The sequence below is a fragment of the Aythya marila genome (assembly GCF_965140915.1).
Source record: "Aythya marila genome assembly, chromosome: 27".
NCBI classification, from domain to species: Eukaryota; Metazoa; Chordata; class Aves; order Anseriformes; family Anatidae; genus Aythya; species Aythya marila.
Genome location: NC_139068.1, coordinates 5,881,698 through 5,908,864, shown reverse-complemented (window position 1 = coordinate 5,908,864; position 27,167 = coordinate 5,881,698). Strand labels below are relative to the sequence as shown.

The 27,167-nt window shown below is 62.3% G+C and overlaps 3 protein-coding genes across 3 annotated transcripts; all 3 read left to right on the top strand.

The window, feature by feature from the left end:
* Nucleotides 1–301: 301 nt before the first annotated feature.
* BSG (basigin (Ok blood group)) lies at nt 302–13,332 on the top strand. Its single transcript, XM_082779894.1, has 8 exons — nt 302–421; nt 6,192–6,348; nt 7,995–8,083; nt 8,558–8,685; nt 8,899–9,172; nt 11,449–11,473; nt 11,800–11,868; nt 12,387–13,332. The coding sequence occupies exons 1-7, from the start codon at nt 355–357 to the stop codon at nt 11,855–11,857; spliced, it is 798 nt and encodes a 265-aa protein (XP_082636020.1). The 5' UTR covers nt 302–354; the 3' UTR covers nt 11,858–11,868; nt 12,387–13,332.
* On the top strand, nt 4,264–6,176 carry LOC309887866 (basigin-like; the record flags this gene model as incomplete). Its single annotated transcript, XM_082779895.1, has 1 exon — nt 4,264–6,176. A coding segment is annotated over one exon (393 nt), but the record flags the coding sequence as incomplete, so codon positions are not given.
* A 1,668-nt stretch (nt 13,333–15,000) lies between the features above and the next one.
* On the top strand, nt 15,001–27,144 carry HCN2 (hyperpolarization activated cyclic nucleotide gated potassium and sodium channel 2). The gene is made up of 8 exons (XM_082779847.1): nt 15,001–15,557; nt 20,699–21,122; nt 22,546–22,707; nt 23,526–23,744; nt 24,003–24,149; nt 24,430–24,670; nt 24,859–25,023; nt 25,312–27,144. The coding sequence occupies exons 1-8, from the start codon at nt 15,091–15,093 to the stop codon at nt 26,241–26,243; spliced, it is 2,757 nt and encodes a 918-aa protein (XP_082635973.1). The 5' UTR covers nt 15,001–15,090; the 3' UTR covers nt 26,244–27,144.
* Nucleotides 27,145–27,167: the final 23 nt, after the last annotated feature.

Genomic DNA, 27,167 nt, shown 5'->3' with positions numbered 1-27,167 from the left:
GAGGGACCGGGGACGGGGACGGGGACGGGGGGAACCGGGGGGGAACCGGGGGGGAGCCCCCCGCGCTCCTGGCCCCCCCCCCCGGTGGCGCCCTCCCATTGGCTGCCGTCGCTTGGTGGGCGGGGCCGCGGCGGGACCGGCCCGAACCGGCTGTCCCCGCGGGGGCCGGCGGGCGGCGGGAGGCGGCTCCGCGGAACCTTTGCTCCGATTGGCCGGGCGCGGGCGGGTGGGCGGGGCTTTGCGCGGGAGCTGCCGCGCGATTGGCTCCGGGGAGCGCCGGGGGGCGTGTCCCGGCGGGGAGCCCCGGCGCCGTGCTTATAGCGGGCGGGCGGCGCGGCGGGAGCGCGGGCGGCGATGGCGGCGGGCGGGCTCCTGGCGCTGCTGGTGCTCGGCGTGCTGGCGGCCGGCGGACACGGCACAAGTACGGGAGCGGGCGCCGGGGGGAGCGGGCGCAGCGCGGCGGCGGCCCCGGGGTGGGGGGGGAGGGGGTCTGGCCGTACCGGGGGTACAATGGGGTCTTTGTGCACGGCCCCGGGGAGGTGGCGGCGGGGGGGGATCGGGACCGGGACCGGGACCGGGGTTGGGTCCGGCCCTGGGGGATCGTGGCCCGGGAGCCGCGGGGGGGGGGGTGGGGAGCGGGGTCTGCCCGGTGCTGCCCGCCCGGCCCCGCCCCCCCGGGGCTGTGCCCTCCCTCCCCCCCGCCACGTGCCTGCCCGCACGCGCCCCGGGGTGCCCGGTTCCCCCCCCCCATACCGAGGGGCTCCGGTTCCTGCAGCCCCCCCCGCGCTGCCGCCGCGCCCTGCTCCGCCGCCTCGTGCTCCCCTCGCGGGGTGTGCCCGGGGCTTTCCCCCCCCCCCCGGGGCCCGCCCGTCTCGGGGTCCCCCCCCGGTCGGGGCCGGCGGAGTGGGGCGGGGGCGGCGCTCTGCGGCCCTGGGGGGGCTCAAAAATAACCCAAAATCGCCGCTCCCATCCCGGGGAGCTGTCTGAGGGCACGTTCCCCTGGGGCGAGCGGGCCCCCCCCCGGTGGCAGCCTCACGGTGGGGCTGGGGGGGGCCCTGGGGCAGGGCAGGGTGCCTGGGGGGGGGGCTCCTGCCCCTGGGCTGGGCGCGAGAAGCTGCGAGGAGCAGCCCCGGGGCTGTGCCTTTTGCTCTGCGCTCCCTGAGGTCCCCGTCCCCTTCCCTCCTGCTCCTCCTGGGACCCGAGCTGGGGGGCTGGAAGGTCGGGGGTCTCCTGCCCCCTCTGGGTTTGGGGCAGGACCCCGGGCGTTGGTGGCTCAGCAGCGTGGCTGTGCTTGGACTCTGCTCCCAGCCCCGCGCAGGTCTCCTGCCCGGCCACACGCAGCTCCAGGGAGAGTCCATTTTAGAGCTCTTAGTGGAAAAAAGCCGGCGCTTCGTGTGTCCCTCCCCGAGGCCAAGAAGCAAAGGTCAGACTGTGGGGGGAGCGCGCCCTGTGGCGTGGCGCTGGCCCCCGCCAGGCTCCCAGCACTGCCCGCGCCCTCCCTCTGCCCGGGGAGGCTGCTTTTAGCTGGAAGGTGACTCAGGGCAGCGCTATCTGCCCCTGCACGCCACTGCCCAGCCTGACCGGGCACTGCCTGCCCCTTGGCCTGGGGAGCTGCCTGCGGCCCCTCGCCCCCCGGGGACTCTGGGGGTGCCGGGGGCTGCTGCTGGCACTGCTCCTGTGCCCCAGGACTTAGCGGGTGCTCTCCCCAGCCTGGTGTGCCTGGGGCTGTGGTTGCTCTGCCTCATGTAGGAAGGGGAGAGGACGTGAAGCCCCATGTGAGTGCAGGGGGGACCTGCTGCTACTAGTGCGGGCTAGCTGAAGCTTTTTAGCCTCTGAAAGGCACGAAGTGCCCTCTAACTTGGGGCATGTAACCTTGCAACAGCTTATTTTGTCAGCATACAATAATCACCTTACGGCTGCTAAAAAACAAACGAAGCCCCACCCACCCCCAGAGACAAAAACAAAACTCCAACCCACGGATATTTACTAGCTCCCATTTTAAACCAGGCTGCAGTTAAAATGGGGCAGGCTCCAACATGTGCAGTAGTCAGCTCTGTGACTCTTCAAAATAAGGTGGTTGGGAGCGTTTAATCACAGGCCCGAGCTGTAAAAGCCCGTTCTGGCGCCCAGAAGCGTCAGGAGGCGTGCGGGCGGCTCGTCCCGTGCCAATGTGCAAGCGTGGTCCTGGAGGCTGCTGGGCTTGGTCTCTGGGTGCTTTATGAGGTGGCCTCCAGCAAGCTCTGGTGCCCGAGAGCTTCTTGTTACTGGGACCTGTACGGCTTCTGGAGCCCCGGCCACCTCCTGTGCCTTCCTGAAACCAGTTCAGGATTGTTCTGGTGTCTCTGCCACGATTCTGTAACCCAGAATTGTTTGGAACCTTTAAAACTGCTGCGGAGGTGTCACTGCATTTCTGGAAGCAGCCAGCAGCACCGTTGTTGGCATGTGAAATAGCAGCAGGCTCTTCTAGCCCCGAGCTACTCTGACCTCTGTTTTAAAGGTGCCTCAGTTTTAAATATCAGCCGTCTGCTAAAGCTGGCCTGTAGCAGATGGGGGTCAGAGCTCTCCTTGCTTGTCCAAGCATGCTTATTTTTCCAGCTATGGATACCAAAGCTTTAAATCCTCCTTTGAGGAATGTGGAAGTGATTTACTCTGAAATGTACCTTGCAGACTTGTCTGTGTTTTCCCTGAGTTTGAGCAATGCTGGTTTCATAACACCGGTTTGCTTCCAGACTCTCAAAAGCAGCCATGAGTTCTCTTACTGAAACATCCCCAGGAGTTCAAAAACAAAAGAAATTGTCCCCGAACCCACCTGCCTCATGCCTCTGTGGAGCAGCTTGTTTAACCATGAAATCAAAGTGCTTTGTAACAAATTTCCTGGGAATAGCCTCAAAGTCTGCTGGTGGTGGCTCTGAGAAGTGCAGCCTGCAGTCAGTGCAGGAAGTACGTGTCATGAGCCTCGCTGGTTCTGCTGAAACCTTGCTCAGACTGAGTCATGTAAGTAACCTTGACGTTGGTGTGATGTCTCTTCCTGGCCTCCGGGAACAGCCCTCCCGGGGCCCTGCTCTTTCCCCTGCTGTGCTGGAGCGATTGGAGCAGGCTTCCCTCCGCAGGCTGCAGCTGGTGGCAGCTGATAGCGGCCGGGAGGCGCCGCAGGCAGCTCGGCTCCCCACAGCCCCGCGGCTTTTGGGGCTTCCTGAGAGCCAGGCCCTGGGGCTCCGAGCACAGGAACAGCGTGAAAAGTGCCGTCGTTCTGGGTGTCTCTGCCTTTAAGCAGTTTCTGGCTGATTTACCTCTGCAGAGCTGTCTTGTCGGATGGAAAAATCTGATTTTTCCTGTGTGGCAACAGATGTTAGAAATTTCTTCACCTCGTTTGTGGCACTTTGCGGACTGCAAGACAACCTCAAAAAACCACACACCAAAAAAAACAAAAAAAAAAAGCCCACAAAACCCAAGCAGTCGTATCAGTAAGGTGTTTAGTCGTGTCCGCATCTTGAGGTGCTCATGAGACCGTGGCGGAGAGCAGCAGGGCTGGCGGCCGGGCCCAGCGGGCGGCCCGCTGCCTGTGGCCGTGCTGGGCTCTGGGCAGATCCGGGTCATGGTTGGGAGCGCGGGGCTGGGGAGGTGGGTGCGGAGCATCTCCGTCAGTGGGAGATCCGAGCTGCATGCGGTGCTTCTGACGGGGGCACTTCAGGTACCCAGCTGGCGTTCTCCAGGCATTAATGATGTTACGGCGAGGAGCGGCCTCTCAGTGCGGTCCGTGTACACACAGGGGTGTCTAGGGCAGCGTTTTGCTGTGCCAGGGCTGTCCTAACAGAGCTGGTGGGCAGGGGCTCGCTGTGTGCTTGCCGTGGTGCCCTGGTGCAGACACCTGGTGGGATGCTCGAGCAGTGGGGCCTGTGGAGGCCGGGGCAGAAACCCGCTGCTGTCTCGGCCTGACCTGGCTGTGGGCCGAGGTCCGAGGCTGGGGGGCTCTCGGCCTGCCCTGGTGAGCATCGCCTTGGGGTGCTGGCCCCACAGGAGAGGCAGTGCTGCTGTTCTTGCTGGGATCCTGGCAGATTCCGCACAGGCTCCTGGTGTCCTGGCCTCGTGGTGGGAGGCCTTGCTGCCTGCAGGCGCAGTAACCCAGAGCTAGGGCCCTGCGTGAGCTGTGCGTCTGGACGGAGAGTGGGGAGGGAGAGGATTCTGGTCTGAAGACTGTGGCATCTTCTTGATGGCTGAATTTTTTTTGCTTGTAGAGGGTGAATTCTTGCTTTGCACTAACACTTTGCACTAATACCTCTTCAACTCATAGCTGGTTTTATAAAGTCACCGCTGTCTCAAAAGAGACTGACTCAGGACAGCGTCGAGTTGTACTGCGAGGCGATTGGCAATCCCATCCCTGAGATCCAGTGGTGGTTTGAGGGGAACGAGCCAAACGAGACCTATGCTCAGCTTTGGGATGGTGCACGGCAGGACCGTGTCAAAATCAACGCCACCTACAACCTGCACTCCACCAGCACCATCTACATCGCCAACCTCACGGGCGACGACTCGGGCACGTACGAGTGCCGGGCCAGCAACGACCCTGACCGCAACCACTTGTCGAAGAGCCCCAAAGTCAAGTGGATCCGTTCACAGGCTAACGTTTTTGTCATCGAACGTGAGTGGCCGTCCTGAGGCCTTGGCACTTGCTCGGACACTAGTGTCTTGAGTCTCCCGCCATGCTCACCCCTGCACCCGTGTCCTGTGACTCCCCAGAGCCCCCTCACCTTCCCACCCTGGCCGTAGAACTGAGAGACTTTCCCCTTGTGTCATCTCCCTCACCTCCTCTGACCTGACCCAAAATGGCCCTCAAAAAGGGTTGTGACTTCCCAACCAAAACGCCATTCAGCAACCCCGTGCCTTTTCCGGAGCCAAAGACCTGGAACGTGTTGCTTATTCCCCAGTGCCTCCGTGTCCCGGTGCTGGCTTGCAGAGTTCAGTCCTGGTCCTGCTGGTAGACTCTGCCCTAACCACTGACAAACCAGCCCTTCCCTACAGCTCCTGCAGCCTCTGCTTCCGTCAGCGGTCTTGCTTTAAGCTCGCTTTCCTGCTAGTGATACAAGCTGTGGGGACCAAAATCTGCTTTTAGCTTCCCGTGGTGCAACCATTTTTGAAATGGCCGTGTCTGTGTGCGACACTGAGTGTGGCGTAGCCGCGTGCGCTGGGGGCCACCGGGTGCCCTCTGCTCCCAGAGCTGGCAGCAGGACTGGAGCTAACGGGCTGCTGGCTTCTGAGTCCCAGAAACCTGGGTAGGGTGAGGGGATTTAACGTCCCACTACTGTCTCAGGAATCCTGAAGCGTGCTAGGGAGTGCAAAACTCCAGCAGAGCCTTCTTCCAGTGGAATTGGGGCAGGAGGAAAAGCAGAAGGTCTGTTAGGCCTGTGCAAAATTTCCTCCTTCCAGGTGAAGAGCCTGCGTGGAAGGGCAGGGAACGCAGTGCTACCGGGGCTGTGTAATGGCTCTGCTAATGGCAGCCGTGTGCTTCACTGCCTCCAAGTAGAAACGTCTGACTCATCTCACAATGTATAATTTACTGCTGCTTGGCACATGGAGGTCTGGGACCTTTTGGAGTCCTGGTTATGTGTGTTCTCCCAGGAATAAACCCAACTATAAAAATTTGGGCAGCATCATATGATGCATGTATTGCTTGTGTAAGGTCACCTTTGTTACCCCTCCCAAAAGAGGGCTGTGGCTGCCATAGGTTATGTTACCTGCAGGTTCCTAAATCCACTCTGACTGTGGGAGGTGTTGACATGTAGTGAGCACTAAAGTGGCTCATAAAAGCAGGGAGCTGAGCTACTGTAACTGCCCTTCACAGTATGGCTTTTTCCACTGCTTATTGAGCACTCGGCTCTATTAGAGCTGCACCCATTGAGCAGGAGGCTCAAAGCTGTCCATAGGACATGGCAGCAATCCCGACCCCGGTGGGAGCAGCCACAGAGTCAGTATCCTGGTACTGCTAGGTGCAGTCAGGTGCTAGCTGTCTGGCTTTCCAGTCTCCCATGCTGGTGTCACCAGTTCTGGTAGGAAACAGACCACAAAGGTAAGTGAAAAGCTCTGGTGGAGGTGAGGAGCTGCGGGTTCTGGCTATCTCGGTACAGGTTGTTGGGCAGCTGCGTGACCTTGTGAATACCAGGTGCTAACTTCAATGGGATTTTTTTTACAAACAGGTCCAGAAATCCAAACACAGCTCACAAGCACTGCTGGCAAGTTGGTCCTCAGCTGCAACCTAACTGAGCCTCACTCTGCCATCGAGGGTCATGAATGGAAGCATGGAGACAAGATACTTCAAACAGACATGGAGTCGAGCCCTTCCACCACTTACGAGTAAGTGCCGGGTGCAAGGCCAGATAAGGATCTATACAAGGACAGTTTTTTGTTTTTTTGTTGTTTTTTTTTTTTTAACTGGAGGCAATCTTTCCTACCCACTGAACTCAAAGCTAAGTGCTTGCAGTCTTGCCAAAAATAAGAACTTTTGAACTTCGGAACATAAGATGAACAAAATTGTTGGTGAGACCCCATTCTTCCTACTTCTGGGAGAGGAGGGAATGAGGAGGAGGAGGGAAGGAAAGTGAAGTGCCACCAGTGTCCTCCTGGCAGGAAGAGCCCTGTGGCCCCGTGTCTCCATGCAGAATTAGGCTGGGCTGGGTTTGCTGGGTGCAGCCCGGCCCCGCGCTGTGCCTGCAGCACTGAGAGCCGTGCGGCTGCCTCACGGAGCCCAGAGGAGCCCCCCCTGCCCCACGTGGAGCTGCAGACTCCCGTGTTCTCTGTGCATCACGCTTTTATGCACGTCTCCCTGCTACAGAGTGAGTGGGGAAGCTGCCTGCAGATTAGTCTCTGAAGCTGTTTGCAGGCTGTAGCTGAGCATGCCGGGGATCCCGGCCGTATTGTGGCGGTGCAGCGAGCCTTCCTTTCCGATTACAGTCAGGCCTGGCTGGCACTGACCCAGCAGCTGTAGAGGCATCATGTCCTTTTGTATGGCAGTGCCGACGTGCCTGTCTCCCCATAGCAACAGGGAGCTGAACAAGGATTAAAGTATTTATAACCCAGCCTCCCTCGCGTGACCTCAATTCCTTAGCTGAGTGGTTTTTGGAAGCGGGAAGCTCGGTGCACGGCAGAGCTAACAAACGGCCTGTTGTCCCAGCGCAGCCGGGGACTGAAACTTTGCCCCTTCCCCTGAGTGGCTATTACTAAGCTGCAGGATGTGATGTTTGTTGTAGTGCAGCATAATCCACTAAATCTCAGGGCAGCAGCTTCACAAAGGCAAAAATGGGAGAGCTCTCCCTACACTTGGATCAATCCAGAGTGACTCAGCCTGGGTTTTTCTGTCATTGCCATGTGTCCCAGCAGCCTTCCCTGTACAGGAAGAGTACCCTTCCTCTGAATCTGCTGTCTTAAAGCCCCTGCCCCTCTGCCATAGAGGTGAACTGCAGGGCTGGTGTTCTGCTGGAGGTGTGTGGCCGTGCTCGGGAGCTTGGTGTAGTAGGGGACGACTTCTAACAGGGCTGCAGTCTGTATGGAAGGTGGAAAAGTGTGAAGTACACCTCGAGGTGTACGTAAGTCAGCATACCTGGTGAAGACGTGTTGCTTTGTTCCTTCCCTTCTGTAGGGGCTAGCAGTCTGCTCTATTTTCCCCTCTGTAGAGGCCCTGGAGGCAAGAGTGATTCAGGTTAGGGAGTGGAAGCTGCTGCTCTGCAGGGTTTGGGATGCAGGATATCTGTGATCACTGAGGTGACAGACCCATGTCAGACTTGGTGTGTGTGAAATCCCCTCTGCCAGCCGTAATGTGTGGGGAGAGAAGGGCAGGGAGGTGTGTGGTGCTGCACAGATCTTGGTGCTGGAATGGGAGAAACGGCCTGAGGAGGAGACTGCTGTTCAGGGGTTGTAGGGCTGTCTCTGTGGGTCTGGAGTTGCGTATTTTTGGATGGCAGTAGCTGAGCTAAATGCTTATCTGACAACCTGTTTTTTGGTAGGATCGAGGGGAAGGAGGAAGAGCACTCTGGTACCTATCAATGCATCTACAAAACAAGCCCAGAGATAAAAGGAGAAATAAATATATCAGGTAACTCTACGGGTTTGTGGCTGAGGGGGCGAGTGGGGAAGCCGTGGCCTCCTGAACGCTTTGCTTTGGTAGCAAAGCAAGCTGAAAAGCTGCTTATAGCCCTTACCTGTAGGGCTGCAGGGCTCTACTTGTGAATTATCAGGTTTGCTCTGTGAGGCATCTCAGTTACATCAAGCAATTAAGCTGTCTGCAGGGTCAGCCTGGGGGCCCTTCAGGAAATCAGCCTTCTGTTATGGGAGGGGGGCAGTACCTGGTGGTCAAACCTGTCTGAGCCTTTCTTGAAGCAGCTTGAGATGCTTCCTGCTCTGAAAATGCCAAATGTTGCACAAATGGAGAGGTTAAGACCCGCTAATACATTCCTTAAACTGAAGCTGCCTTATGAGCAACTTTGTCTGATAGTGGCTATTGGACTGCAACGAGCCTTTCTGCCTCTTCCACGGCGAGGTGTCTGACTTCCTTTTTCTCTTGCTGCAGTTGTGCCCCAAGTGGTGGCTTACAAGAAGTCTGAGCATGGGAATGAGGGGGACACGGGGGTGCTGACCTGCAAGAATCCCTCTTTTCCTCCTGTCAGCTCTTGGACCTGGTCCAGAAATGGCGTGGAGGTAGGTGCTGTGTCTTCCTGGCTCCCCTTCTGCCCACCCTGCTTGCCAACAAGGAGGCAGAGGACCTCTTGCATCAGAACTAGTGCTTCCAGAGTAGCTTTCTCCTTAGTGCCATGGCAAGGAGGATTTCTGCAGTGGTGGACCTGTGCATATAATGTGAGCAGCTCCCCTTGTGCCAGCACTACCCTGAAGCTCTCTGTTCCTTCCTTCTAGTCCATCGTCAATGGATCTGGCCGATACATCATCAAGTCCAGCGGCAACAAGACAGAGCTACGCATTCTTAAGCTGAACATCGAGGAGGATACGGGTGACTACCACTGCATTGCCACCAACTTTTTTGGCAAGGGTGAAGCCACGGTGAACCTGCGCGTACGCAGCCGTCTGGCAGCGCTCTGGCCCTTCCTGGGCATAGTGGCAGAAGTCCTGGTCCTTGTCACCATCATCTTTATCTACGAGAAGAGGAGGAAGCCAGATGAAGTTCTTGATGGTAAGAGGCACCCGGGGTTATATCTTTCTAGGGCAAAAAAGGAGCTTGTAGGGTACAGGCAAATTGTTCTCGGAGAACTCAGACTTTGTCAGATGGGCACCACACCTCAGTGGGAGGCCTGCTTCTCAGGAATGCTTCTTGTCTAATCATCCTAGCCCACACCAGGTTACTTTGGCCTGGTAAGTACTTGCACGCTTTGCCAATCCTTCAGCAAGCCGTGCTTTGGCTCCAGAGTTAGATGTAGTGCAGGTCAGCCTGACCCTTTGTCTCAGCAGCTCCTCTGCACTTTGTTCAGCTGCTTCACATGAGCATCTCCAGGATGGGTTTTTCTCTGAGAGTTAACATTCTGGAGAAAATGATGTGGGAACAGGTAGTAGAGCTTTTCTGAGCTGCAAAGTATGGGAGTGTCAGCAGTTCCGTAACAATAGGCTTAGCCTCAGCTCCTCAATCTGTTTTGGGTCTTCAAATGTACTCATCCCAGCTCTCTGGGAGTTCCTCAAAGCCTGGTGTTATCTTGAATCTGTTCTGGAAGTGTGGCTCCTCCCTTTCCTTATCAGTAGGAATCTTCATTGTGTGGACCCGGCAGCCCCTCCCTTATCTGATCCTGTTAACAATGCAGTGTGAATGCTCGGTATCCTTCCTGCTGGCTGGGTCAGTCACCTTTGCCCTTTGCTGGGGAACAGCACATCAGGTGGACCGAGTGGTGTGAAGGGAAGTGGAGGGACTAAAACTGAGTATCCCTGCCTGGCTGCAGATCTTGAGAGATTCTACTCGAGGCGGTTTTATAAGTAAACGTGTTGCCCTCTGGCACGGCGCTCTTGGCTGGAAGGCAGATGTCTACTTAAGAATGGCTGTAGCTACATCTTTTAGCAAAAAAAAAAAAAAAAAAAAGCTGTAGCCTGTTTGCTGAGTGTGGTTTCTGCTGATATCAGCTGAGTCCAGATCCTGCTGAGCTCTGTCCGAGTTGTGGTGGAGCCTTTGGCAGATGACGACAGGTCCTGTCATACTGGCAGGGCTCCTCTGGCGGCTCCTCAGCCAAAGATCTTAAGCTCAGGCTCCCGAGTGCTTGTGGGTGAGGATACAGCATTGCACTTGATGCTATAACAGGACAGTGTAAAGCTGCATCTCGCTCCTCGAAAGCCTCAGGAAGGCAGTGCTGAGCCAGCTCAGAGCTGCTGAGCCGTGGGTGCGTGGCGGTGGGCTGGCTGCTCCCTGTTTCCTGGGACGGGAGGAGTCCAGCCTGTGCATGGCCTGATATCCTTGCTGGTGTTATCTTTCCACTCTTCCCTTCTCTGCTGCTGGGTGCCACCTCAAATGGTAAGTGGAAGCTGGTTCCAGCCGTGTCCTCTCACCAGCTGTGCACAAGTTTGGGTGTCCATGGCAGCCCCGAGTTTACAGCTCGGGTCTCACCACTCAGCGCTGCCTGAGCGGAGGCCTGGGCCATGGAGGAGGTGATGGGAACCCTCTCCTGGAAAGTGGCAGATTGCAAGGAGCTGGTGAAAGGTCCCAGGGCTGGGCACTTGTTGGCGAAGGTGTTTTCTTAGCCGTGTTTCTCTGTGTAGCGAGACCGTGGCGTGCAGTGTTTGTTTTGTTTCACAAGGTGTGCAGGGAGGAAGAAGGGCTTTACGTGGATACTTAAAGCCTTGTTCCTGCAGCCTTGACTTTGTGTTCAGGTCTGGGAGCTGTTAACAGGGGTGAGAGCAGCAAGTACTTGGGTGTGCTGTCCCACCGAGTGGACTGTGGCTCCCATTTCAGCTCCGGGTGCTAGTGGGAGGACCGGCCGGGGGCACGGGCTGTGGCTGTCAGCAGATGGTAGTGGTCAGCAGTGCTGCCTGAGGCTGCCCGGACACTTCCCCGTGTAACTCTGCTTCTGTGGCTTCCTGGATAGTCTCAGGTGTTCCTTGTGGTTAATGAAGCACCAGACCTGACCTCTGCTGATGGGGGGGTAGGAGACCTGGTTGTGCCCGTGCAGTGCCAACAGAAGCAACTGCTTAACAGGAGCTTATGTCTAAGCTTGTGCCGTGTCTCTGCTTAGACAAGAAGCAGCTTAAAACTCATGCTGGGGGTGGTGGTATTCTAAGAAGTAGCCCCCCTGCTCCCCTCAGCCCTGGTGAGATGGGAGCCCTGTCTGTGGTGACCTGTGGTGTCCAGAGTCCCGTCACCTCAGGATGCTGGTCCCCAGTTACGGAGGTGGAAGGGAGGCAGGGATTACTTGGTACGTGTGTTTCCCTGACGCTCTTTGTTCTTTCTTTTCCTGTGCTGTCCTGAACATGAAGATGATGATGGAGGTTCTGCACCACTGTAAGTGCCTTGCTTTTCTACTTAGTCCTGTTTGTACTGGCAGATCACATTAATCAGGAAATCTGCTGTGAATATAAAAGCGAGCTGGTACAGGAATAGCTCGTTAGCTTACAGGGGGACTTTCCCTTCCCATGTGTGTTTGTTTTTTTTTATGGCCTCTATATGAACTGCATACAACTTAGAATGGTTCAGAGGTCTCTGAAACTGTTCTGGCAACTAAACTCACCTTGCTGTATCTTGAGCCTCAAGTTGGGTACAAATTGCATTACTGGGTAGGGTGGGTTTTTGTGCTTTGTATTCACTGACCCTTTTCTCCTTCTTTCCAGGAAAAGCAATGCCACAAACCACAAGGACAAGAATGTCCGCCAGAGAAATGCTAACTAAGCAGGGGCCAGGTGAGTGCTGCTCCCAGGGGCAGAGCTGCAGCTGCTGAGCCAGGTGCCTTCACCTCCTCACAGCATGAGGCTCGTACGGCTGTCTGGAGGTGCTTGTGTCTGGCTGGAACCCTGCCGGGGCTCTTTAGCAGCTTGTAAAAGCCATGTGGGCAAAAGCTCCCCTTGGCCCAGCATCATAGTGCAGTTCCTGGGAGAGGGAAGGAAGCCTTGCTGTGAAGCTCAAGCACAGGCCACGAGCAGTAAACTGCCAAAGCTGCTGGGACTGCGTGAGGCACACTCAGCAGGGCCTGGCCTCCTCCCAAATGGGCCAAGGGAGGCAGGAGAGTGTTGGGCTCTCCATGGTGGGGGTCTTGCAGCATGGGAGGGTCAGGACTACCTGATAGTTTGTACCCTGGATTTGAGCAAGAGATGACTCCAAGCCCACAGCTTTTGTCCGGCTTTATCAGCCCCCCACTAGCACAGCATGGCCTTATGGTACTACTAGGTTATCTAACTGGCTTTTTTCTCTCTCACTCCAGGTGATATGTAGCTGAAGAACTCGTCTGGACATTTTTTTCTTTTCTTTGGTAAAATAGCACCATGAAATATTCTAGTGTGTCCTTGCGATTGAGTTACTTCACTTTCTAAAGGAACTTAAGTTGTAGAAACTAAAATACACGTGTTGTTTTTTTTAAAAAAAGAGTTGTGGGAGGGTTTTTTCTACCTGTGAGTGTAAATCCCTTGTTTCTGGTAGTCTTGGTCACTGGCTGTCTGTCCTAGGTCTCTTCATGTTGGAGCAGAGCGGGTGGGTGGGAGTACAACTTCTCTTCCTCTCCTCTTGAAGAGCAGCGTGTGCTGGGGGGGCTGTGCTGAGATGCCCTCCTCGCCCCACCTCAGTGTTGGAGGCCACACGAGGAGCTGCGGAGAGCTGACCTCAGCGTGGCAGCAAAATGCACAGTTCCTTGAGGGCTGCTCCACCAGACATGGCTGGCCTGGGTTCCCAGCACGGTGTCGTGTCCTGCATGTGCAGGTTGGGAGGAAACTGCTGTAGCAGCCTTCTGGAGGTGACCCCATCCCTCAGAGCATCTTAGGAGATCCCCCCTACCCCCTGGCTCCTCCAGGGATGCTCTTGGTGGTCACACACACAAACAGACAACCAGGAGGCAGTGTTAGAGCTGGACACTGGCTGAACATGATTTGTGTTAACTTATTTAATGGGTTGTTAGTATTGCTTCTCAAGTGGCTACACTGGGGCTGGGGGCAAAGTGTGGGGTGAACGCTGGGGGTGCGGTGTGGTGGGGGGTGGTGTGACAGCATGTGTTCTTGTGCTTGGGCCATCTTGGTGTTTGTGCAACATAGGAGCCTGAGAGCAGACGAATGCTCAGTGGTGTCTAATACCTTTATTGCTGAGTAGCATTGAGCTGTTCCATCTGTTAACATACTTCACAAATAAAGATAATTCCTCTCTCTCTTTTTTCCACCTTGGTTTGGATTCTGGTCTTTCTTTTCCCTCAGAGGTAGGCCCGTGAGTTTCCTGACCTGCTCTGACCCCTTTCTGGCCTTTCTGGCTCCTCTGGCTCCTGGACACAAAGCTTTGTCCCCCGTTGTCCCACAGGCTAGTGCAGCTCTGGCTGCTCTCTCATCTCACATGCGTACACCCTGAGAGGTGTTCAAGCCCTAACAAAGGGAGGTGAGCAGCTCTGGGGGTGGGTGCTGTGTGCTGCCTCTTAAGGCAAGCTCTGCCTTTCTGCTCTGGCTTCTGGGTTGTATCCCAGCTGTGCTGCAGGTTTTTGGGATCTCAGCTGCCTGGGACTTCATCCTCCGAAGAGTATCAAAGCCCCCTCGGGAGCTCTGTGAACCAGAATGTGTGGGACTGGCTGGGACCTCAATTTCTGTAAGGGAGGTGAATGTGGGAGGTGTGAGGAGCCTGCAGCAGTGAAGGGTCTCTGCTCTCTTGACCCTCAGGAGCAGAGCCTGCAGCATCTGTGCTTGATGCATTGCACCTCTCTAAGCAATTTCTTTCTCCCTGTTCTTTCCTGGGGGACAAAACAGGGGTGTAAGGCCTCCGTCTGCTTCCTTTGCGTGCAGTGTGGTTCCTGCAGAGAGGATGCAGCAGGGGCTCCCTGTCCTGCGGGGGGCCGTGCAGCTGGATTCTGCGTCCACCAGGAGCTGTTTCTCCCTGCCGGGGGGTCACGGGCGCGGGGCCTGGCCTCGGGAGCAGCAGCAGCCGGTAACGGCTCCGCTGTCCTGGTGGTCCTGCTGCACGTCGGCGGGTTATGCAAGCCCTGGCACCGCCGGCCCCGGGCTCTCGGGTGATGAAAAAGAAAAAAATAAAAATCAATGCGTGGCTTAATTTCCTTGATGAGGATTAGGGGGCCTGCCCGACCCGGCACAAAGCCCTGCTTGTGCCTTTTGTTCGCCGGGGCTGGCAGCGGCCGGGGAGCCGGGGGGGGATCGGCCCCGTGCTGCTCCCTGCCGGGAGCTGCGGGGCCGGCACCAGGCACCCGGCTCCCTCCGGTGCCGCCCGCTCGCCCCGGTGTCCGCAGCCTCCCGCCGAAGCGAGGACGCGGCGCCGGCTCCCGGAGCGCTTCGTGCCCCTGCAGGGCCGGGGGGGACCTGGGCAGGCGGGGGCTTTGCGCTCGGAGGCGGTTTGGAAATCGGCTGCTGCTGGCGGACAGCGCTGGGAGGCGACCAGGGGGAGCGGGGGGGCTCCGGGGCTGGGGCAGGGTGCGGGGGCCGGGGCCGCGGCTCCGGCGCACCCCCGGGTGCGTTTCTGCGCGGCCAGCACCAGGTGGTGCCCGCGCCCCGCTCGCTGTGCGGGGCCGGCTCCGGGGCCGTGCGCTCCCCGGGGCCCCGCCGCCGCCGCTCCCGGAGCCCGTTCGTGGCGCTCGGGAGCCTCTGCCCCCCGCGGCGGGTCCCGTCGGTGCCCCCCGCCCGGCTGCTCGGGGCTGCGCGGCGGAGCCGTCGGGGAAGGACGGGCCCGGGGCTCGGCGGGGGCCCCGCGGGGGACGCGCGCCTCGGGGGCGGCTCCCGGCCCGGCGGCGTCGGGGGACCGGGACGCGGGGAGCGGCCGGTGCCGTCGGGGGGCAGCGGGGCCGCTCAGCCGGCGGGGGCCGCGCCGGCGGGGGGAGCTGCGGAGCCGGCCCGGCCCCGGCGCCCGCCCCCGGCCCGCCCCCGGCCCGCCCCCGGCGCGGCGGCGGGCGCCACTCGGCCGCCGGTGGCCTCGGCGGCGGCAGCAGCAGGATGCGGGCGGGCCGCGGCGCGGCGGGCGGGGAGGCGGCGGCCGAGGAGGAGGCGGCGGCGGCGGCGGCGGCGGCCGAGGGGGCGAAGCGCGGCGGCGGGGCCGGGGGGCGGCCGCGGGGCCGCGGCGGGAAGGGGTCCCCGAACGGCGAGTGCCGCCGCGGGGAGCCGCCGCGCAGCCCCGGCGCGGAGCCGCCCCGCGAGCCCAAGGTCTCCTTCTCCTGCGGCGGCGGCGGCGGCGGCAGCGCATCCCCCGGCGGGGCCAAGGCGGCCGAGGAGGGCGACGATGCGGGCGAGGAGGCCCGCGGGAGCCAGGCCAGCTTCATGCAGCGGCAGTTCGGGGCCATGCTCCAGCCCGGCGTCAACAAGTTCTCGCTGCGGATGTTCGGCTCCCAGAAGGCGGTGGAGCGGGAGCAGGAGCGCGTCAAGTCGGCGGGGGCCTGGATCATCCACCCCTACAGCGACTTCAGGTGCGAGCCGCGCCGGGGGCGCCCGCACCGCGCCCGGGCTCCGCGGGGCCCCCGGGGCTCCGGGGCTGCGCCCCCCCCCCGGGACGGCGCCGCCGGCCCCGAGCATCCCCGGCCCCTGCGGGGGCTGCGCCGGGCGGGGGGGCTCCGACGGCGGCGGGGAGGGGGCGAGGGGGGCCCGCGGCCGGGGCCGGGCCGAGCCGTGCCCTGGAGAGGGCACCTTGAGCCGCGCTGGAGGTGGAAGGCGCAGCCCGCGGGTGTGCGGGGAGGGGCTGGCGGCCGGGCGCCCCCCTCCCCAGCGCAGCGACCCGGGGGTGCCGGGAGCCCGCTGCTCTCCGAGCCGGGTGCTCGGCCAAGGGCATCCCCTTGTCCTTCCCAGGGCCTCGGAACGGCTCGGCCCAGCGAGGATGCTCTGGAGACTCCCACCAGGCTTTGGGCCCTAAAGCTGTCATGGGGGAAGGAGTCACACTTGGCTCTGGGGTCCCAGGGCCCCGAGGCCCTGGCTGGGAGACCTGCAGAGCTCTGTCAAGGTTCCCCTTCCCACCGGGAGGCCAGATCCCATCCCTAAGATCCAAGGAGTTTGAGGGATTCGTCTCTCTCCTTGGAGGACCAGGTCCCCAAGGTCCAGCCTTTGCAGCTGGGAGAAAGGTGCTGCAGCAGCCCCTCCTTTCCATCTGCCCCCTCTGAGCCCTGGGGAGAGATCGGTGGTGAATGGGCTGGGTGGGGGCTGCCAGGAGGGACATACTGGGGGCAAGTGGCGCAGCCCATTTGGGGACTGGTGGCCAAGATTGGGGCCATCAGGAGCCCATGGCGTGGTGACCCTAAGGGGGCTGGGGACCCTTTGCCAGGGGCCGGGAGGCAGCGTGTGGCTCAGGCCCAAGTCATTCCGCCCCTCTTTTAGCACTTGAGGGGGGCTTCACCCCCAGGCAGGGGAGCGGGTGCAGGGTGCGGGGGCCGCGGGTGAGACCCCAGCCACGCAGAGGTCCCCGGGCAGAGGAGGCAGCGGGTGGTGAGGCTCTGTCCTGGCCAGGCAGGCTTGGGGCAGGGACCAGCTCCTGCAGCTCCGGCGTCCTGGCCTCGTGCACGGCTCCTGTGCTGCTCTGGCGTCTTCCGAGGTGTGTGGAGGAGCAGCCGGAGGCCTCCAGCCTCCTCTCCAGGGCTGACCTCACGCTCAGGGTCCCTCACCCTCGCACCAGACGTTGCTGTCGGGAGCCCACGCAGGTTTCTGCTGGTGTTCCCGGTCGGGGACCAGCTCTGCTGCAGGTCGGGCTGTGAGCGGCGCCTGGCCTTAGCTGGGCACGAGGGCGTTGCTGTTCCTGCGGGAGCTCCTCGGTCCCTGCTGTGGCAGCCAGTGCAGTGTCCCTGCACCAGGAGGGTCCCCTGCCACCATGGGGGTTCCCGGGGAGCTGGTGAGTGCCCCGCTCACCTCGTGCGGCCACGGGACCCTTGGGAGCGGCGTGGCGATGAGGCCCCGTGCTGACTGCATCGGGGCGAGAGCCCGCCTGGCTCCATGGCCAACGCGGAGCCGGCAGCGCCGCGGTGCTGCTGGAGCACGGGGCCTCCCTGCAGGCGACCTTGGGGGGGTCACCCTGTCCCGCTGCGGCTCCATCCCCTCCTGGAGCCTCTGCCACGACTCCAAACCCATGGGAGAAGAGCCGCTGCCCGTGCTGTGATGCTGCAAGTGGCGTAGAAGAGTTCCCTGCTCAGCGGGGAGGAGCTGCGAGGAGAACCAATGCATTAGCCCAGTCTACAAATGTGGAAATAAACAAGATCAGCTCAACGTAGGGCTGGGAGCCCAGCAGCGAGGAGTCCACTCCACTCATGCGTGTTTAGGACATGTGTCTGTGTATTTCACATTATTCCTGCCTTAAAAAAATATATACATCATTTATCTAGTAATGCTAATGGATATGAACCCATCCGCATTTGCCCTGCAAAGCCCATTTTCCCATCTTAAGATAAAATCATTACCCATCTGCATATGTGACATCATTTCATAATAGGAGTCATTTAGAGATCCTGTCTCCTGGATGCAGCACCGTGATTATTCATATGAAATTCAGGGGCATGCTTTGCTCCAGGAAGGAAAGTCGCTATTTCCATAAATATTGAGTTATTAGGAAGCAGCACGGGTGGCTGTTGAGATCCCAAGTTGCAAACCTGGTAAAAGAACCTTGCAAATTGTGGGCTGAAGTAGACAACGTTGAGCAGAGACCCTCATTCCTGGGTGCTTCATTCAATCGCCTTGTCCATCTTCTCCACTTCTGGTCTTTAGCGATGGGAGGAAAAAAAGGCAAGCGTTGACTTCGCCGTCGTTTCTGTTGGTGTTTCTGCAGCTGGGTAGCGCTCCTGGAGCGGGGTTTGGAGCCAGGATCAGGCCTGTGTCTAGCCCTAGCTTTGCAGTGACTTTGGCCATGTTGCTGGCCCAGATCCCATCCTCGCAGCCCTTTAGGGCTGTGCGGGGGCAGGCGCCGGTGCCCTGCGGGACATGAAGCCTCGCGCCCAAGGCCAGCACCCAGAGGGAGTGCGGGGGCTCGTGCAGCGGGGCCGGGGCTTCCCAGGGAAGTGGGTGCCAGGTTAGGGGCACTGTGCTGCCGCGCTCCATCCCTTCCCCTTCCCTTGCCACTGGAGCCTTGCATAAGCCTGGAAGCGGAATCCAGCCCAGGAGGGAGGATCCAGCCCGGGAAGCAGGATCCAGCCCGGAGCTGCCGGCTGCATTAGTAATGCGAGCTGCAGGCAGCGGATGATTCAGTGGTGGTGGTGGTGCCGAGACGGCCCCGGGGCTGCCTGCCGCGGGCAAGCCCGGCCTCACCCTGCACCCGCAGCGCTGCGGCTGGGGCTGAGCCCCGCGGGAGGTGCTCCCTGCCCCAGCGTGGGGCGAGGACGCATCCAGGGCAGGTGCAGGTCCTGGCTGCCGCCGTCCTCCTGCGGTAAAGCCGTGTCCGTGGCGCTGCTGCCGCCCGGGTGGCTGCCCTGGCTGCTTCGCGGCCCCGCAGAGCGGGTCCTGGGCTTGGCAGCCTGCCGCTGCTCCCGGCGGGGACGCTGTGAATGCCACCGCTCGGTGCCTGCTGATGAGCCCGCTGCTGCTGCTATCTCTGGTGACAGTGACGGGAACCGTGCGCCCACTCCGCGGGATTAATGTGGGGCACGCAGACCTGAGAGATGGCAAAAAGCCACAGCTTACTCATCAGGAAAAAAGGCTGGGGCTGTCTGTCCCGGGGTGATTTTACAGGTTTGTGTCCTTGACATTTTGCAAAGCCTGAAGCCCCAGCCCCAGGGACCGCACAGTGACAGGCTTCTGGGGAGAGCAGCGCCGCTGGCTTGCCCCGGCCGCGTGGTTTGGGTGCACGCGGGTGTTTGGCACCGCACCCGCTGCTCTGCCTCTGCTGGGGCTGAACTTCTGCAGGTGGCTTCTTAACCCACTTCTGTGCATGACCTCGTTTTTTTAGGCTCTGAGTATTTCTTACAACTTTGCAAAGCCCGCCAGGCCCCGGTGCACCCCGCTCAGCCCCAGCAGCGTCCTGGTTGACTGGGTTAGGCTGACGGGGAGCGATGCGTGGCACAGAGGCGGACGGGTCATCCCCAGGAGCCGCCAGAGCTCCGTCCTCAGGAGATGGGGCTGCGCGGGGATGTCCCCAGTGTCCTGCCTGGGCTCTGCCACCCGGAGGGGTCCGAGGGTCTCCCTGTCCTCCCCTTCTGCTGGGGACAGGACGGGCCTGGGCTCTGCTGCGGCTCTGCAGCCGCCCGGCTGGGGCTGTTGTGCCAGGCCTGGGGTGAGCGGTGCAGGGGGCCAGCGGCCATCCCCGCTCGGAGGCCTTCAGCATCTCCTGTCACCATCGCTGTGGTTCAACTAGGTCAGAAGTAAGGGGGGGCCAAGGATCCTAATTAATTTGTTTTCAGGTATTTTTAGCAGCCTGGGCTGGATCTTTTCTTCCGTGCACGCGCTGCCCTCCAAGGAACAAAGTGTTGGCGTCGTAGCCGGGCCCATAAGAGCCTGCCCGAGGTTCAGCCCCGTTTGTGTGTGCTGGGGGGCCATGGGGGCCGCGTCGTCCCCCTCAGTCCTCCCGGTTCTGGCCCCGTGGGGTTGTGCAGGCTCCTGAGGCGGTGCAGGGCAGTGCCCGGCTGGCGCGGTGGCTGGGTCTCTGCTCCTCACGGCTCGGCACGGCCGATGCTCCCCTGGGGCTTGCTTGGTGCTGGGGGGGCCTTGGCAAGAGCCCGGGGGGGGCTTGCGGCCACCCTGCGGCACCTCGGGGTCCTGCTGGGGATCCGGGGGGGGCCTCGGTGCCCCCCAGGTGCCCTCTGCTCCCAGGGGAGCGCGGTGCCGTGCCGTGCCGAGCTGTGCCCCCCCCGGCTGGCAGCTTGCGGAGGGCACCCAGGAGCCGGCCCCGCGTGTGACGTCATGCCCGTGCAGCGGTGACATCACTCGCGGTTGCCATGGCAGCGGCTCACGCGGGGACGGTGTCATTGGGAAAGGGCAGGGGGGGTGCGGGGGTGCCCCGGGGGCTCGGGGGGCTCCGTGCCCGGCCTCCCCCCCACCCGGTCCTGCCGTGACCTTGCCGGTGCTGGGGAAGGTCGCGGTGCAGACGTGCGGAGGCTCCCGGCCGTGCCCCCCCCTCGGCTGTGCCCCCCCGGTGCCCCCCCGGCTGCGGGCGGCGCTGGCTCCAGCTGCAGTTGTACGTGCTCGGCCGCTCCCGCAGCCCCCCCCCCGCCCCCGGCCGGGCTCTGCCGTGTGCCCCCCCCGTGCAGGGTCCCCCCCCCGCCGGAGGTGTTGGCGCAGAGCCAGCCCCGCTCACCCACAGCTGCCCCCGGGGTGGGGGGGTCGGGGGTCCCCAGCCGCTCCCCCCCTGCCCTCCCACAGCGGCTCCCGGCCAGGGGTCTCCCCACCAGCACCCGGGTTTGTGTCCCCCCCCCTCCCTTGGAGCACAGCACCAGGAGCCCCCCGCAGCCCCGGGCCTCATCCTGCACCTGCGCGGCCCCCCCGGGACCCGAGCTCATGGCTGTGCTCCCTGGGGTGACACCGGGGGGCCGTCCCCAGGGGTGCAGGGACACGGGTCCTGCACCCGTCACAGCTCTCATGCGTGGACGTGGCTGTGCCTGGGAGGGGCGTGGGGCCGCGGGTTGCCAGCTCCTCCGTCCTCCCCCAGGTTTTACTGGGACTTCACGATGCTGCTCTTCATGGTGGGCAACCTGATCATCATTCCCGTGGGCATCACCTTCTTCAAGGAGGAGACCACGGCGCCCTGGATCGTGTTCAACGTGGTCTCCGACACCTTCTTCCTGATGGACCTGGTGCTGAACTTCCGCACGGGGATCGTCATTGAGGACAACACCGAGATCATCCTGGACCCCGAGAGGATCAAGAAGAAGTACCTCAAGACCTGGTTCGTGGTGGACTTTGTCTCCTCCATCCCCGTGGACTACGTCTTCCTCATCGTGGAGAAGGGCATAGACTCGGAGGTGTACAAGACAGCCCGCGCCCTCCGCATCGTCCGCTTCACCAAGATCCTCAGCCTCCTGCGGCTCCTCCGCCTCTCCCGCCTCATCCGCTACATCCACCAGTGGGAGGAGGTGAGGGGCTGTGAGGTGCTGGGGGGGGGGACCGGGCCGGACCCCTCCGGGGGCTTGGGGAGCCCAAACTGTCAGCGGGGGGGGTCTCTGCAGCATCGTCTCCGGGATGGAGAATGGGAACAGTCCCACGAGCTTGGGGGCGGGTGGGGGCATGGGGACAAGAGCTGTGACACCGGGATGTGGGCATTGTCTGAGCCTGCTGCAGCACCGAGCTTGGGGCTGCTCAGCCGTGCCCTGTGAGTACACGTGTGTGTGTGTGTGCGTGTGTGTGTGTGTGCGTGTGTGTGTCCATGGGACCCCCATGGGTGACAGCACCCCAAGCCCTGCGCCCACCAGCAGCATCCTCCTGCACCCCACCTGCAGCCGGGGGGCCCCTTCCCACTGCCCCCTCCCCACCGGGGCCCCGGGGGGCTGCAGGCACCGCAGGAGCTGCCGGCCTCAGGGCAGGGGGGGAGGCAGGACGCTGGGGGGGCTGCAGGGGCTGTGCCTTGGTGCCTGGCTGCGGGTGCTCGGCTTCGCCGCGTGGCTGCGGCGCGTGGGCAGAGCCTCTGACAGCCCCGATGGCTGCGGCCGTGCAGGTGCTCGCTGCAGCACGGCGCCGGCTCTGCACGCGTACCGGGGGGGGGGTGTGACACGGGACTTTGCTGTGCCCTTGTCCTGCCTTTGCTGTGCCCTCGCTGTGCCGGCTGCTCGGTGTGATGCTGTGGGGCTCCAGCCTTGTAGCTGCAGCAGGAGGAAGACTTGGGAGGGGAGTTATTTAATTTTACTGCTTTTTTGCTTCTTTAATTCAACTTAAAAAATAAAAAATAAAAAAAAAACATAAAACACAGTTTAAAGGAGAAGGAACATGTCCTAAGACCTTTTCCCTTTCCTCCACTGTGCGCCCAGGGGAGAGAGGCACTGGGGACAGGCAAGGCTGTGACCGGGAGGCTCGGGGCAGTGAGGGCACAGGGCAAGGAGCAGCCACAAGGGCTGGGTCCCCCAGCACCCATGGTCACAGCTCCCCCTGCACCCACCCCGGCCGGAGGCTCTGCCGGGGGCACCTTGTGCCATCTCTTTCAAAGCCACCTCGTGCTGAGCCCAGGCACGGCCCCGCTCCTTCCTCCCCCAGGAGTGCCGCGAGCGCCTTATCCTGATCAAAGCCCGCAGCCACCCGCACTCCCCGGCACTGCGGCTCGCAGGCCCCCCTGCCAGATATAAATAGGAGGCAGGAGCGCGGCTGCCTTGGGGGGGACGGGGCCATTGGTGGCTGTTTGGGCCGAGGCTGTGCACGTTGAGCCTTGTGCTGCAGGATGCGGGCGGTGTCCTGCCTCTGTGCCCGACCCCATCGGTGTCAGGGAGGATGGGGCTGTGCTGCAGGGGTTGGCCAGGACGGTCCCGGTCCTGCACTCATGTGGCCGTCTTCGTGCCCTGGCCCCTGCAGATTTTCCACATGACTTACGACCTGGCGAGCGCCGTGATGAGGATCATCAACCTGATCGGCATGATGCTGCTGCTGTGCCACTGGGACGGCTGCCTCCAGTTCCTCGTGCCCATGCTGCAGGATTTTCCCCAGAACTGCTGGGTCTCCATCAACGGGATGGTGGTGAGTGCTGCACGGCGGCTCGCAGGACACGGGGAGGGATCGATCGCCGGCAGGAGGAAGATGCTGATGTGGCTCTGCCCCTGTCCCCTGCCTCTATCCCCTTCTCATTAGCAACAAAGCTGCTATTAATAAATAATGGGACACACTGCTAATTGCTCCCTGCAATCTCAGCCCTGGTACAGGCTCATCTTCCTCCTGCTCTCCCCATTCATCCCTTCCGTTCTGCCGGGTTTCCATCCCCGTGCTGTTTTCCCTCCCTGCCTGCCTTCCTGCCCGTCCTCTGCTCCCCATCTCCCGCTCCTCTTCCCCACCACGTCCATTCTCGAGGGGAACCGAGGCTTTGTGCGCTGCCAGCCCTGCAGCCCCAGACCGTCCCCTCCCCAGCTGGGCAGGGACCCCCAAATGCTGTGAGGTGCCCGGCCATCGGGGCTTGGGCCCTGCACGGTGCTTTGCAGGGGCTCTGCGTGTTTGCAGAGCAGTGTAACACCGGCAGAACGGCTGGCGAGCTACAGCGAAGCCAGGCAGGATGGCGAGGTGCAGAAACCTTCCAGTCTGGTGGATGCTGTGAAGGGAGCAGAGCGCGGCGGGACCGCTGCCAACCCAGCCGGTGCCTGGTGTTTGGATTTGTTTGGATCTCACCTGTGTGGTGAGACAGGAAAAAAAACAAAAAAACACAAACAAACAACAAAAATCACTTTGCTTAGCGCTGCTGGGAGCTGCAAGCAGAGAACTGAGCCAGGGCCGCGCTTTGTACCCACGTGTGCGAGTGCTCACAGCTGCGCGCCCCCGGGCTGACTGCTGCGCTCTCGGCGCTGCAGAACGACTCCTGGAGCGAGCTGTACTCCTTCGCCCTCTTCAAGTCGATGAGCCACATGCTCTGCATCGGCTACGGGAAGCAGGCGCCCGAGAGCATGACGGACATCTGGCTGACGATGCTGAGCATGATCGTGGGGGCCACCTGCTACGCCATGTTCATCGGCCACGCCACGGCCCTCATCCAGTCGCTGGACTCCTCCCGGCGCCAGTACCAGGAGAAGGTAGGGCTGGGTGGGACTGGGTGGGACTGGGACCATGGTTCCTCTCCTGTGCCATCCTGGCTGGTGCAGCCCCCCTGGTGCATGGCTGCCTGCGGGTGCAGCCGAGCAGGGTGAGGGCTCCGGGTGCAGCTGGGGCTGGGTCCAGGGCTGGGGTTGGGGCTGGGGCCGCTCTGCCCGCTGTGGACGGGGCGGTGGGGCCGGACCCAGCAGTGCAGGACCCTGACCCAGCTGACGCTGCCGCCCTCCCTGTCCGCGCAGTACAAGCAGGTGGAGCAGTACATGTCCTTCCACAAGCTGCCCGCCGACTTCCGCCAGAAGATCCACGATTACTACGAGCATCGCTACCAGGGCAAGATGTTTGATGAGGACAGCATCCTGGGGGAGCTCAATGAGCCCCTGCGCGAGGTATGGTCCTGGGGGCTGGAGGGTGGCAGCTGGGAGGAAGGGGCCACTGCCCTGCCCTCCCCCCATGGTCAGGGGCCCCCTGCTCCCAGCCATGGAGGGGGCTGCAGGTCCCAGCGCTCCTGCAGGACACGCGCACACCTCTGGCTCTGGCTTTGCAGCTCCGAGTGTGGCTGAGTCCTTGCACAATTGTGTCTGTGTGTGCTGACACCTCCGTGTGTGAGCCAGCCTCCAGGGACCGTGTCCCACCTCCCCACCTGCTTCCTCCCCTCCTTCCCTGCAGGAAATCGTGAACTTCAACTGCCGCAAGCTGGTGGCCTCGATGCCGCTGTTTGCCAACGCGGACCCCAACTTTGTCACAGCGATGCTCACCAAGCTGAAGTTTGAGGTGTTTCAGCCGGGCGACTACATCATCCGCGAGGGCACCATCGGCAAGAAGATGTACTTCATCCAGCACGGCGTGGTCAGCATCCTCACCAAGGGCAACAAGGAGATGAAACTCTCTGACGGCTCCTACTTCGGAGGTGAGCTCCTGGGGGTCCTGAGCCTGGCCCCCGCTCCCGGGTCTGTGAGAGGCACCCAGGATGCTCACGCTGTCCTGGGATCCCCTGGGCTTGGTGGCTTTTGCCCCTTTCCCCCTGCCCCCCAGCCCCGTTTCCAGTACCTGCTGGTGGGGTTTTGGCTTTGGCACCGTTGCACCTCCCCTCCCCAGAGATTTGCCTGCTGACCCGCGGCCGGCGCACAGCCAGCGTCCGGGCAGACACCTACTGCCGCCTCTACTCGCTCTCCGTGGACAACTTCAACGAGGTGCTGGAGGAGTACCCCATGATGAGGCGGGCCTTCGAGACCGTGGCCATCGACCGCCTCGACCGCATTGGTAGGGCGCTGGGGGCTGCGGGAGCACGGGGACCCTCCTGCTGGCACATCCCGCTGCTCCTTGGTGCTGCCTGTCCCTGTGCCCCAGGGGGCAAACAGCCGAAGGGGCGCAATGGGGACTCCGGGGTGCAGGGACCCTGTGGGGTGCTTGGACGGGGGGTGGCAGCACATGGAGGTGGCCACGGGGATGGGTGGTGAGGAGCCAGGACAGCCCTGGCTTGGGTAGGGGCCCGGCCCAGCCCCAGCACTGGAGCTCATCACTCTCCCCGCCCCGTCCCTCCTCCTGCAGGGAAGAAGAACTCGATCCTGCTTCACAAAGTGCAGCACGACCTCAACTCGGGCGTCTTCAACAATCAGGAGAACGAGATCATCCAGGAGATCGTCAAGTACGACCGCGAGATGGTGCAGCAGGCGGAGCTGCAGCAGCACACGGCCATGTACAGCCCGGTGCAGCCCCAGGTCACCTCCGCCATCGCCACCCTCCAGCAAGCCGTGGCCATGAGCTTCTGCCCGCAGATGGCCAGCCCGCTGGTGGGCTCCATGGCGCTGGGCTCGCCCCGCATGATGCGCCGCTTGCAGTACGCCCAGGCCGTGCCCAGCCCCTTCGCCGTCTCCCCGGTGCTGCTGCAGCAGAGCCCCCCGCAGCAGCCGCAGCCCCCCACGCCCCACGCCAACCCGTCGCCCTCGCAGGACCAGGCGCCGCCGACCGCCCTGCCCGCCTCCGCCGGCGCCCTCGCCGCCGCCAGCCCGCCGTCCCAAAGCCCGCTGGCCAGCCGGACGTTCGCCTACGGAGGCGCCAAGGGGCAGCTGGGCTCCCAGCTCTCCCTGAGCCAGCAGCAGGCGCCCGGCTCGCCCCCGCGGCTGGCCGTGCACAAAAGCACACAGGCGCTGCACACCAGCAGCCTCAGCCAGGATTCGCGGCCCCTGTCGGCGTCGCAGCCCTCCCTGCCCCACGGGCTGGCGGCCGGCAGCACCCAGAGCCCCCCGGCCTCGGCGCGCGAGTCCTGCGCCTCCATTGCCGGGGGCCCCGCCGCCGCCTCGCCGGGCTCGGCGCCCCCGGCCGGGCTGCGGGGCCCGGCCTCCTCGCGGGGGGCCCTGTCCCACCCGGCGCCCGCGGGGCCGCCCGCCCTGCAGCAGGACTCGGGGGCAGCCCGCAAGGATTCGGTGGGCAGCACGCCCGACACGGACCCGGCCAAATCCAGGCTGTCTTCCAACTTGTGACCTCCGCACTGCGCCGGCCGCCAGACGGGTGTGGGGACGGGTGCGCCGGGGGGGCCGCGGTGTAGGCGGCCAGCCTGGTGCCCACTGCTCCCAGCCCGCACATCCCCACCGAGGCGTCCACGCCAGGGGCACCTCCACCCCCCTTGGCCACCTCCAGCCCCGCTCCCTGGCTTCCTCCCACCGGGGGTGGGGGGTTTGGGGGCTCCGTCACCTCCGACCAAAGTCTGGCCCCGTCTCCTGCGCCCTGCAGGGGTGCCCCACTGCCCCCGGCTGCCCCATAGAAGCCACAGCTGCATCGTCCCCTGTGATCAACGCTGTATATGATATCTATGACCTGAATACAAACCTGTATGTGTGCATCCGCAGGACACCTCCCCGGGGGTTAAGGCACGCTGGCCAGCCCCAGCGCCGCCGCCCGTCCCTGCCTCCCCTCCCACAGAGCGATGGCGAGGGGTGATGGTCGAGGACTGGAGGTAAGTTGTGGGGTCTGGGGACTGCGAGCCCCCGCGCACACACCAGCCCCCGGTGCCAGCCCAAGGCTGGGGGCGAGCTCAGCCCCGCTCCCTGCTGCTGGAGCCGGGGAAGCCGAGCCCTGGGGAGCCCCAGGGGCAGTCGCCGGTGAGGCAGCGCCGGGCTCCCCTGGCCGGCCGGGGAAGGCGCACACAGCGCGTGGAACCGCGTGCCCGTGTGTACGCGTGCCCCGAGGGATGGCAGAGGTGTGAGCGTGGGTGCACGCGGGCACAGCCCGGCACGCTGGAGCCTTCCACACTGAATGTACGCAGCGCCCCCCGAGCGAGGGGCCACGCGCCCCCTGCCCCCGCAGAGCCGGGGGGACAGGGCCCCGCTCCCAGCGCCCACCTTGCCATCCAGCCCATCCCGTGCAATAAACGTCAGCACCTGACAGAGCTATGCACGTCTCCGTCT